Source organism: Hemitrygon akajei, chromosome 9 (assembly GCF_048418815.1).
Source record: "Hemitrygon akajei chromosome 9, sHemAka1.3, whole genome shotgun sequence".
NCBI classification, from domain to species: Eukaryota; Metazoa; Chordata; class Chondrichthyes; order Myliobatiformes; family Dasyatidae; genus Hemitrygon; species Hemitrygon akajei.
In genome coordinates this window covers 20,052,313-20,065,617 of record NC_133132.1, presented here as the reverse complement: position 1 = coordinate 20,065,617, position 13,305 = coordinate 20,052,313, and the positions used below count along the sequence as shown (strand labels likewise).

The window sequence follows — 13,305 nt, the reverse complement described above, 5'->3', positions numbered from 1 at the left end:
TCCCTGAACTTCCTTACATTGGCTGCTAAATTTACAAACTAACAGCTTAGGATTCTCTCACCTCCCTCATCCTCCACTCCTTATACTGCTTCCCCCGGGTGTCTGAAAATCCCCTCACAAGTATCAAGTGCCAATATTAATATTTAATTGAACAAAATGACACACCGCATTCATCCAGAGTGAGATGCAGTTCCAGCTAATATACAACGTACCAAATCACATCACAACATCCCACGTACTTGCGTGCCTTCACTTCCTCCAGTTCTTTGGTGAGCTTCTCGGATTTCTCCATTGACTCCTGTAGTCTCCGCCGTAGGTCACTGATCTCCTCTTGTGCTTCAGATTTAATATCATTAGCAATGACGACAGCAGTCTGGAGGTCAGCTTGAAACTGCCGCCACTCGGCTGACTCCTCCTGTTTAAAAATATATAGTTTTTTTAAATGTAAAATCAAACGCTACCTCAATTTCTTTTCTCAATGACAGGAGGACCACGTACTCCAAACAATGCAAAGTTTTGAGATGTCAGTTTACGTCCATTAAGAATGGGTCGAGTAACCAGCCTATCATACACCTTCCTCCATGCACTGAGTATTAAACATAAACACAATCTTATTCTGGCATTTTCCCCCTTCACATCCAGTCCTGATGAAGGGTCTGGATGAATAAACCATCGACAGTTTATTCATTTCTATAGACGCTGCCAGACCTGCTAAGTTCCTCCAGCATTTTGTGCGTGTTGTTCTGGATTTCCAGCATCTGCAGAAACTTGTGTTTATTTCTGGTGTTCGCAATTATTCACACTCAGTTACTCAAACTTCCCCTCCTATAATATTATACACAACAATCAGTCTCCTGCACTGCAGATCTATACAATCTTTCTTCAGAGGTAAAATTTTCCAGTCCTGGTCATAGTTTTGTGAATCTCCTCTGGAGCTTCTACACTGCGACCACCACAGCCAAACCCCCCATTCCCCTGCACCTGACTGTGGAGAGCATCCACTACTCCAAAACAACTACCTCCAAATGGATCACATAGTGGAATAGTGGAACTTGACTAAATGTATTTATCACGATGGGAATCTTTATGATAAAACAAAAACCATGACAATTAAGATGACAGAGGCACTGTTGCTGAGATACAAGAGGATATAATGAATCCTTATCATCCTAGTTGATCTGTCTTGAAGGCATAAAATTGAGAAGTGAAAGCAGATGGGGATGAAAGGGAAAAGGCCAGTTTGATTCACCGCTGGGCAGTTCCAAGGTAAGGTAACTAACCTATAATGCTGGCTTATGTTTTCTTTCCTTTTCACAGAAGTTGACTATTTTATTATCTTTTATTTTAGACTTTCAGTAACTGCAACACTCAACACATAATTTTCTCTTTTGCTCTCATTCACCTGGATTCTCTTGGTCTCCACCCCATTGCAAACATTGCTTTCGTTCTCATTCCCTTTATGCATGGTTCTTGCTTCCTTGTGAAACACTTGTTTTCTCACTTTTTCCAGTCTCAGTGCAAAAGCAACCACTGAAACAAACATTTCAAAGTCATGTGCCACTTTGAAAATTCAGCTGTGTAATTCCTCAGGTTTGCAAGTGTTCCCTGACAGCGAACACCTTGCATCTGGGAATGGGCTGGAAGCTATTTCGACAGGCTGAAATCAGCACAAGCGGTTGTCCGTTGGTAACGCAGCACAAGGGTTAAAAATACTGGTGCTTTTGGCTCTCATGAGCAGTCTGAAATCAGCACGGGGCCAGATAAAGGAAGGAGTAAGTGCAGTGGCTATTGTTGGAGTGGGCTAATGGTCAGACTTGGGCGAGAACAGGCATGGGTAAGCACAAACAGACGTTCTAAGTAATAAGGTTTCTAGCAATTGTTTTTCTCTGTTAGTACATGGAAGGAAAAGGAGGGAGGAGGAGTGACCACCGTTTCGTTTACTGTGGGCGTCACTTTAAAGCGCCTGGATGAGGCGGGACTACGATGTCAGTATAACAAGCTGCGACAGACCGCTGGGATTTTCGGAGGGGAGAGGTGAGGGAGGAGGAGGGAGAGAGAGGGAGGGAGGGGGAGAGGGAGAGAGGGGGACAGAGAGAGACAGAGAGACAGACAGTAAGTAAGTTTTGGACCACAAACTGCTGACCGGAGCTTGCTGCGTCGATGGGTAAAGTCTGATACTTTCCCATGCCCAAAGGATTGGGTTGATTAACAGCACACAGTGCACATTGGATGTGTGACTGTTACTTCATATGATCCATACATGGATTTTATTGGAGTATCCTGTGGCGACCACATTTGTTAACCCTTTCCTGGTTTCAGGTACGTTATGTGGTAACCACTTGTGCTAGGGTATATTCTGTGACCGCCACTTTGGGATATTTCTACGTGGATTTCGGGACAACTCGACGGATAAGATCTTTGGCGACTGTTACTTCGTTTTCCCAGCGTGGAACCTGTGGAATTCTTCATGATCGCCTCCTCTCTACATTTTAACGTGGATTTACCAGTCCCTCCCTCACTTACTCCATGGATTACTGGACCTTTCTAGTTTGCCATCTTAAGACTTTAAGAGCTGTTCCTAAGCTTGACAGTTTGGGAGCCACACACACATAACACCGCTAACTTCTGTTTATTGTGTTTAATTTTCTATATTTTTGAGTAGATACTAACAAAAATAGTGGTTTTAACATTAAAACCTGACTCATTTGTCATCTATTGCTGCTGGTACTAACAGGGGATTCCATAATTACAGGAGTCGAATTCAGATTCTGTGGACACGTTACCTTTCGGATGCCAGGGTCAGGGATGTCTCTGATTGGATCCACAACATTCTGAAGAGGGAGGGTGAACAGCCTGAGTCGTGGTACGTATTGGTACCAATGACATAGGCAGGAAAGGGGAGGGAGAGTAGCCGGAGGTCGTGGTACGTATTGGTACCAATGACATCGGTAGGAAAAGGGAGGGAGAACAGCCGGAGGTCGTGGTACGTATCGGTACCAATGACATAGGTAGGAAAAGGGAGGGAGAACAGCCGGAGGTCGTGGTACGTATCGGTACCAATGACATAGGTAGGAAAAGGGAGGGAGAACAGCCGGAGGTCGTGGTACGTATCGGTACCAATGACATCGGTAGGAAAAGGGAGGGAGAGTAGCCAGAGGTCGTGGTACGTATTGGTACCAATGACATCGGTAGGAAAAGGGAGGGAGAACAGCCGGAGGTCGTGGTACGTATTGGTACCAATGACATAGGTAGGAAAAGGGAGGGAGAACAGCCGGAGGTCGTGGTACGTATCGGTACCAATGACATAGGTAGGAAAAGGGAGGGAGAACAGCCGGAGGTCGTGGTACGTATCGGTACCAATGACATCGGTAGGAAAAGGGAGGGAGAGTAGCCAGAGGTCGTGGTACGTATTGGTACCAATGACATCGGTAGGAAAAGGGAGGGAGAACAGCCGGAGGTCGTGGTACGTATTGGTACCAATGACATAGGTAGGAAAAGGGAGGGAGAACAGCCGGAGGTCGTGGTACGTATCGGTACCAATGACATCGGTAGGAAAAGGGAGGGAGAGTAGCCGGAGGTCGTGGTACGTATTGGTACCAATGACATCGGTAGGAAAAGGGAGGGAGAACAGCCGGAGGTCGTGGTACGTATCGGTACCAATGACATAGGCAGGAAAAGGGAGGAGGTCCTGAAGACAAAATATATGGGGTTAGGCTGAAAGCTGAAAAGCAGGACCTCCATGCCAGTGAAGATAAGAGTAAGATGATTTGGCAGATGAATGTGTGGCTGAAGAATTTGTACAGGAGACAGGGTTTCATATTTCTGGATCACTGGGATTTCTTCTCAGGGAAGCTGTGACCTGTACAAAAAGGACAGGTTACACCTCAACCCGAAGATGACCAGTATCATTGTGGGAAAGTTTGCCAGAGCTGCAGGGGAGGGTTTAGACTAATTTGGCAGGGGAATGGGAAACAGAATGAAGGGGCTGAAGATGGGGCAGTTGATAATACAAGTATGGGCAGTGTGTAGTGAGACTTGGGAAGGACAGGCATATGATAGGCAGTCAGTGGTATGAGTTGCAGTGTAACAGGTGGCCAAAATCCAAAAGGGTGAAGAATACGGGACTGAAGGTGTTATATTTGAATGCATGTAGTATATGGAATAAGGTAGATGATCTTGTAGCACAAGTAGAGATCGACAGCTATGATGTTGTGGGCATCTCTGAATCATGGCTGAAAGAAGATTATAGTTGGGAACTTAAAATCCAAAGATACATAGTATCAAAAGTACAGGCAGGTAGACAGAGTGGGTGGCGTGGCTCTGTTGGTAAAAATTGAAATCAAATCCTCAGAAGAAGGTGACATAGGATCAGAAGATGTAGAATCCTTGTGGGTAGAGTTAAGAAACTGTAAGGGTAAAAAGACCCTGATGGGACAGGCCTCTGAACAGTAGCCAGGATGTGGACTACAAATTAAACAATGGAAGATAGAAAAGGCATGTAAAATAAGGCTGGTACTGGATCCCAAGAGAGTGAAGTTATAAAATGCCTATGAGATGAGTTTTAAAGCAGCTTGTGGTTGAGCCCACTAGGTTATCAGCAATACTGGACTGGGTGTTATGTAATGACTCAGATTAGATTTGGGAGCTTAAAGTAAAGGAAGCCTTGAGACGTAATAATATGATAGAATTCATCCTGCAGTTTGAGAAAGAGAAGCTAAAATCATATATATCCGAATTTCAGGTGAGTAAAGAGAATTAGAGAGGCATGAGAGAGGAGCTGGCCAAATCCGATTGGAACGGGACACTAGCAGGGATGATGACAGTACAGCAATGGATGGTGTTTCTGGGGAAGTTCAGAAGGCACAGGAAAGGTACGTTCCAAAGTTGAAGAAATATTCTAAAGAAAGGACCATGGCTGCCAGGGGAAGTCAAAGAGAGGGCATATAGTGTAGGGAATTGCAAGATCATGCACTTAGGCATAAGGAATAAAGGCATGGACTATTTTCTAAATGGGGAGAAAATGTAAAAATCGGAGGTGCAAAGTGACTTAGAGCCCTCGTGCAGAATTCCCTAAACGTCAATTTACAGGTTGAGTCAGTGGTAAAGAAAGGAAATGCAATGTTGGCATTCATTTCGAGAGGACTAGAATACAAAAGCAAAGATATAATCCTGAGGCTTGTTAAGGCATTGGTCAGATCGCACTTGTAATATTGTGAGCAGTTCTGGGCCCCGTATTTCAGAAAGAATGTGCTGACATCGGAGAGGGTTCAGAAGGTTCATGAGAATGATCCCACTAATAACCATATAACCATATAACAATCACAGCACGGAAACAGGCCATTCCGGCCCTCCTAGTCCGTGCCAAACTCTTAATCTCACCTAGTCCCACCTACCCGCACTCAGCCCATAACCCTCCACTCCTTTCCTATCCATATACCTATCCAATTTTACCTTAAATGACACAACTGAACTGGCCTCTACTACTTCTACAGGAAGCTCATTCCACACAGCTATCACTCTCTGAGTAAAGAAATACCCCCTCGTGTTTCCCTTAAACTTTTGCCCCCTAACTCTCAAATCATGTCCTCTCGTTTGAATCTCCCCTACTCTCAATGGAAACAGCCTATTCACGTCAACTCTATCTATCCCTCTCAACATTTTAAATACCTCGATCAAATCCCCCCTCAACCTTCTACGCTCCAATGAATAGAGACCTAACTTGTTCAACCTTTCTCTGTAACTTAAGTGCTGAAACCCAGGTAACATCCTAGTAAATCGTCTCTGCACTCTCTCTAATTTATTGATATCTTTCCTATAATTCGGTGACCAGAACTGTACACAATATTCCAAATTTGGCCTTACCAATGCCTTGTACAATTTTAACATTACATCCCAACTTCTGTACTCAATGCTCTGATTTATAAAGGCCAGCGTTCCAAAAGCCTTCTTCACCACCCTATCTACATGAGACTCCACCTTCAGGGAACTATGCACTGTTATTCCTAGATCTCTCTGTTCCACTGCATTCCTCAATGCCCTACCATTTACCCTGTATGTTCTATTTGGATTATTCCTGCCAAAATGTAGAACCTCACACTTCTCAGCATTAAACTCCATCTGCCAACGTTCAGCCCATTCTTCTAACCGGCATAAATCTCCCTGCAAACTTTGAAAACCCACCTCATTATCCACAACACCTCCTACCTTAGTATCATCAGCATACTTACTAATCCAATTTACCACCCCATCATCCAGATCATTTATGTATATTACAAACAACATTGGGCCCAAAACAGATCCCTGAGGCACCCCGCTAGTCACCGGCCTCCATCCCGATAAACAATTATCCACCACTACTCTCTGGCATCTCCCATCTAGCCACTGTTGAATCCATTTTATTACTCCAGCATTAATACCTAACGACTGAACCTTCTTAACTAACCTTCCATGTGGAACTTTGTCAAAGGCCTTGCTGAAGTCCATATAGACTACATCCACTGCCTTACCCTCGTCAACATTCCTCGTAACTACTTCAAAAAATTCAATAAGGTTTGTCAAACATGACCTTCCACGCACAAATCCATGCTGGCTACTCCTAATCAGATCCTGTCTATCCAGATAATTATAAATACTATCTCTAAGAATACTTTCCATTAATTTACCCACCACTGATGTCAAACTGACAGGTCTATAATTGCCAGGCTTACTTCTAGAACCCTTTTTAAACAATGGAACCACATGAGCAATACGCCAATCCTCCGGCACAATCCCCGTTTCTAATGACATCTGAAAGATCTCCGTCAGAGCTCCTGCTATCTCTACACAAACTTCCCTCAAGGTCCTGGGGAATATCCGGTCAGGACCCGGAGATTTATCCACTTTTAAATTTCTTAAAAGCGCCAGTACTTCCACCTCTTTAATTGTCATAGGTTCCATAACTTCCTTACTTGTTTCCCACACCTTACACCATTCAATATCCTTCTCCTTAGTGAATACCGAAGAGAAGAAATCGTTCAAAATCTCTCCCATCTCCCTCGGCTCCACACATAGCTGACCACCCTGATTCTCTAAGGGACCAATTTTATCCCTCACTATCCTCTTGCTTTTAATATAACTGTAGAAGCCTTTCGGATTTACTTCCACCTTATTTGCCAAACCAAACTCGTAACTTCTTTTAGCTTTTCTAATCTCTTTCTTAAGTTTCCTTTTACATTCTTTATATTCCTCGAGCAATTCCTTTACTCCATGCTGCCTATATCTATTGTAGACATCCCTCTTTTTTCGAACCAAGTTTCTAATATCCCTTGAAAACCATGGCGCTTTCAAACCTTTAACCTTTCCTTTCAACCGAACAGGAACATAAAGATTCTGTACCCTCATAATTTCACCCTTAAATGACCTCCATTTCTCTATTACATCCTTCCCATAAAACAACTTGACCCATTCCACTCTCTCTAAATCCCTGCGCATCTCCTCAAAGTTAGCCTTTCTCCAATCAAAAATCTCAACTCTAGGTCCAGTCCTGTCCTTCTCCATAATTATATTGAAGCTAATGCTATTGTGATCACTGGACCCGAAGTGCTCCCCAACACATACATCTGTCAGCTGACCTATCGCATTCCCTAACAGGAGATCCAACACTGCCCCATCTCTAGTCGGTACTTCTATGTATTGTTGCAAAAAACTATCCTGCACACATTTCACAAACTCTAAACCATCCAGCCCTTTTACAGAATGAGCTTCCCAATCTATGTGTGGAAAATTAAAATCTCCCACAATCACCAAGAGTTTAGAAGAATGAGGATGTATCTCATTGAAAGCTATTGAATATTGAAAGGCCTAGGTAGAATGGGTGTGGAGAGGATATTTCCTATAGCTGGGGAGTCTAGTCCAAAGGACATAGCCTCAACAATCCAGGAACATCTATTCAGAACAGAAACATTTCTTTAGCCAGTGAGTGGTGAATCTGTGGAATTCACTGCCACAGACAGCTGTGGGGGCCAAATCATTTGGTATATTTAAAGCAGAGGTTGATAAATTCTTGATTAATCAGGGTGTGAAAGGTTATGGATAGAAGGCAAGAGAATGGAATTGAGAGGGATATTCAATCAGCCTTTGATGGAGCAGAGTGATTTTGGCGCTAAGCTGCAACTCCTTTGCTTGCATCTTCGGGAACAGCTCTACTTCCATCTTTAATATCTCTATTTTTCCCTTTCAGGGTTCTTTTGAAGACCCTGAGCTGGAGTTAGTTACAAGCTGACTACGGTTCATTGCGGGAATGGGACCCACTCTCGGGGTTTCATAACTGGATGTTGTTGTTTGGCACGCCAAGGGGTCAGCCAAAGCATCCGGCTGGGCTTTGGAAGCTCTGGAGATAGGTGGATCCAGGGTCAGCGGCACAAAAGGAGAACTGTGTGTCGTAAGAGGAGCTGGGATATCTGCGGCTGTGTGCCCAGAGACTCGAGATCTTTGGACGCAGAGCTCAAAAAAAAGTGATGTAGCGGACTTTTAACATTGTAAACCTGCAAGTTGTTTGTTGTGTCTCCCCGCTCCCTTTGAAAACAGAGACACCTCTTTCTCCTTTATTAAAGGGAAGGAAGAGTGAGAATGTGTGTGTGTGTGTGTGAGAGAGAGAGAGAGAGAGAGAGAGAGCGAGAGCGAGAGAGAGAGAGAGAGAGAGAGAGAGAGAGAGAGAGAGAGAGAGAGAGAGAGAGAGAGAGAGTGAGTGTGGGAGAGGGAGAGAGAGAGACACGCACACACACACACACACTCACGCACGCACACACTGTGGTATGTTGAATACCAGATAAACCGCTGTCTTTGGGATAACTGCAAGTCTGTGTCTTTGCTACACGTACAACACGCTGGAGGAACTCAGCAGGTCGGGCAGCATCCGTGGAAACGAGCAGTCAACGTTTCGGGCCGAGACCCTTCGTCAGGTGCTGTTGCTTTGCTCATGCTTGAGTGTTCGGTGCCGGGTGCCGATGTTTTTTTTTGCTGGTGGGGGGAAGGGGAGATTGGTGCTTGCTGCCGCTAACGCACGGGAGGAGGAAATGGGGGTTCTAACACTCTTTGGGGCACTCCTCTGTTTTCATGGATGGTTCCGAAGAAAAAGCATTTCAGGATGTATATTGCATACACTTCTCTGATATTAAATGTACCGTTGAAACCTTTGAATGGCAGAGCAGGCTCAATGGGCTGAATGGCCTAATTCTGCTCTTATGTGTTATAGTCTTAAAAGGGACATGTAACATTTGTGCCAGAAATATAGTATACAATTAAGTATTTAACAAGTCAGAGTCTAGCTATTGGAGCCCTGTGTTTGAGTCAGGTTGTGGGGAAGAAGAAGATGAGGCCTGAAGGGAGAGGACGGTCTTGAATTCTGGGACCTGTACGTAAGTGAGTGAAGGGGCAAAGGGGGATCGCAAAGTTAGACCAAGCTTAGGGACAATGCTGAAGGAAGTAGCAGGGAAGAACGTTTGGGAATCCTTCATGGTGAGCCTCTAGGAATATCATACAGTCCAGAAAAAAGGCTGAAGACAATATAACCAGATCATCTAAGAGCTGCCTGAGACTGTGGTCAGAAAGACTTGCACTGTAAAGATCTAACTGCATCTGGAATGCACAACTATAACCTGAGTACCCAAAATGCCGCACAAAAGGTACCACCAAACAATTACAGCTAAGCATCATAGAAAGAACGGACCAAAGTTCTGCATTCTGCCATATTCACTCATGAATGGATAATTAGCAGGAGGCAGCAGATCCAAGACCATACCAAACCTCAATGATATTTCTCCTGAATTGGTGCCACGATAGGAACCATATCGAATTGTCACATTCTACTTTTCACTGACAGGAAAAATACTCATCTCTGAATCTACCTATTGTGTCCCACAAGATTTGAGTATACATGTTTCAGTAAGATCGCCACGAGGGTCTCTTTCGGTGCAGTATGACTTGACAGCTTTATAGAGCTATATAGCACAGAAACAGCCCAACTAATCCAGGCCGACCATCTAAGATTTCCACCTAAGCTAGTCCCATTGTCTCAAATTCAGCCTATATCCCTCTAAACTTTTCCCATCCCCATACCTGTCCAACTGTCCAATTTCGGCCTCGTCAATTTTCTTACAACAAACCTAACATCCCTTGAACCAACTTAATGAACCTTTGCTGCATTTTCCCTACAGAAAAGAAAAAAAGATCAAGTAGATGACCTGCTAGATCTTACCCATTCCCTGAACATACTGTCCTGAAGGATCTTAGCATACTTCTAGCACCTCCCACTGCCACCCAGCTTAGTATTCACAACAGACCATGATAACTGCATTTTACTCTCCTCATGCAAATTACTAACATAGATTGTGAACAGCTGGGAACCTCAGCAGGGATCATCTCTGCACTGCACTAGTAACCCTTTATTCCTCTCTATTGTTTTCTGTACCTTCACTAATTTTTAATCTACATCAGTATATTCTTCCTAATATTGTGCTTTAATTTAGACCATAAGACACAAGAGTAGAATTGAGCCATTTGGCCCAGGGAGTCTGCTCAGACATTCAATCATGGCTGATTCTTTTCTCCCCCCCTCAGCCCCATGCCCTGGCCTTCTCCCCGCAACCTTTAATGCCTATCAATCTCTGCCTGAAATAAACCCAACAACATGGCCTCCACAGCTGCCTGTGGTAATAAATTCCCCAAATTCACCACTCGTTGGCTAAAGAAATTCCTCCACATTTCTGTTTTCAATGGACGCCACTCTATCCCGAGGCTGTGCCCTCTTACCCTAGACTCTCCCACCATGGGAAACATCCTTTCCACATCTACTCTGTCTAGGCCTTTCAACATTCAAAAGGTTTCAATGAGACTCCCCCCCCCCCCCCCCCCATCTCTCTAAACTCCAGTGAGTTCAGACCCAGAGCCATCAAATGTTCCTCATATGATAACCCTTTCATTCCTGGAATCATCCTTGTGAACCTCCTCTGTACCCTCTCCAATGCCAGCACATCTTTTCATAGATAAGGAGCCCAAAGCCGTTCACAATACTCAAGGTGAGGCCTCACCAGTGCCTTATAAAGCCTCAGCATCACATCCCTGCTCTTGTATTCTAGACCTCTTGAAATGAATGCTAACATGGCATTTGCCTTCCTCACCACTGACTCAACCTGCAAGTTAACTTTTAGGGTGTTCTGCAGAAGGACTCCCAAGTCCTTTTGCATCTCAGATTTTTGGATTTTCTCTCCGTTTAGAAAATAGTCGTCATACTTATATACATAAAAACATAGATCATAGAAAACCTACAGCACAATACAGGCTCTTCGGCCCACAAAGTTGTGCCAAACATGTCCCTACCTTAGAAATTATTGGGCTTACCTATAGCCCTCTATTTTTCTAAACTCCATGTACTTATCCAAAAAGACCCTATTGTATCCGACTGCACCACTGTTGCCGGCAGCCCATTCCACGCACTCACCACTCTCTGAGTAAAAAACTTACCCCTGACATCTCCTCTATACCTGCTCCCTACTACCTTAAACCTGTGTCCTCTTGTGGCAACCATTTCAGCCCTGAGAAAAAGCCTCTGGCTATCCACACAGTCAATGCCCCTCATCATCTGATACACCTTTAAGTTCACATCTCATCTCCCGTTGCTCCAAGGAAAAAAACGCTGAGTTCACTCAACCTATTCTCATAAGGCATGCTCCTCAATCCAGGCAACGTCCTTGTAAATCTCCTCTGCACCCTTTCTATGGGTTCTACATTCATCTTGTAGTGAGGCGACCAGAACTGAGCACAGTACTCCAAGTGGGGTCTGACCAGGGTCCTATGTAGCTGCAACATTACCTCTCGGCTCCTAAGTTCAATTCCATGATTGATGAAGGCCAATACACCGTATGCCTTCTTAACCACAGAGTCAACCAGCGCAGCTGCTTTGAGCATTCTATGGACTCGGACTCCAAGATCCCTCTGATCCTCCACTCTGCCAAGAGTCTTACCATTAATACTATATTCTGTCATCATATTTGACTTACCAAAATGAACCACTTCACACTTCACTGGGTTGAACTCCATCTGCCACTTCTCAGCCCAGTTTTGCATCCTATCAATGTGCCGCTGTAACCTCTGACAGCCCTCACACTATCCACAACACCTCCAACCTTTGTGTCATCAGCAAACATCAACATCCCTCCACTTCCTCATCCAGGTCATTTATAAAAATCACAAACAGTAAGGGTCCCCGAACGGATGCCTGAGGCACCCCACTGGTGACGGACCGCCATGCAGAATATGACCTGTCTACTACCACTCTTTGCCTTCTGGATCCACAAAGCAATGTCCCCTTGGCTCCTATGCCTTTTTACTTTCTCAATAAGCATTGCATGGGATACCTTATCAAATGCCTTGCTGAAATCCTTATACACTACACTACACCAACCTTCTTTGCAACGTGGACAGGTTTAGTATTGACAAGCGAGGAGTGTGACAGGGCGCCCGTGCTCCCCTTATAGGTAAGTAGGATCTATCGGCCAAGAAAAGTTTGGCTCGAGGGATGACTTTCAGTAGATTGCAGTGAGGTAGCTGCTCAGCTACTTACGAAACGCTGAGCCCGAATTAGGTCGTCTGCGAATATTTTAGCACTGGGTTCTCCACGAACGTCTGTGTGCTAAACATGTTTAGAGGCGGCGCCCATCTGTCTGCGCTCTAGGCCAATAGCAACGGCACTTCCCACCGGCCAAGTGAGACGGTCGGTTACCCGAGGCCAACCAGTGATCCCTGGCGCTAGGGTATCACTGCGTTTAGGCGACCGATGACCTTGCGTGCATTCAAGTTCAACAGTGGGCGTGACAGGGAATGAGGAAAGGTGCAGCTGACTCATATCGTTTCATATCGCCAAATCATATTGTTTCCTCGCAGCCCGGTAGCACATGCTTTATAGCCCGGTACCGGTCCATGGCCCAGTGGTTGGGGACCACTGCACGACATTTACTGCTCTTCCTTCATCAATGTGTTTAGTCACATCCTCAAATAATTCAATCAGGCTTGTAAGGCACGACCTGTCCTTGACAAAGTCATGCTGACTATTCCTAATCATATTATACCTCTCCAAATGTTCATAAATCCTGCCTCTCAGGATCTTCTCCATCAGCTTTCCAACCACTGAGGTAAGACTCACTTGTCTATAATTTACTGGGCCATCTCTACTCCCTTTCTTGAATAATGGAACAACATCTGCAACCCTCCAATCCTCCGGAACCTCCCCTATCCCCATTGATGATGCAAAGGTCATCGCCAGAGGCTCAG

General features: G+C 44.7%; 1 protein-coding gene across 5 annotated transcripts in view; it reads right to left on the bottom strand.

Annotated features, from left to right (window-relative positions):
* Positions 1 to 13,305, bottom strand: part of specc1la (sperm antigen with calponin homology and coiled-coil domains 1-like a) — a 257,566-nt gene that overhangs the window by 150,638 nt on the left and 93,623 nt on the right. For 3 of the 5 annotated variants that reach the window (XM_073055575.1, XM_073055574.1, XM_073055576.1), the window contains one exon: positions 213 to 415. In XM_073055575.1, coding sequence (XP_072911676.1) covers positions 213 to 415 — 203 coding nt within the window. The remainder of the gene's footprint in view (positions 1 to 212; positions 416 to 13,305) is intronic. The other 2 variants (XM_073055577.1, XM_073055578.1) reach the window with 1 other exon arrangement.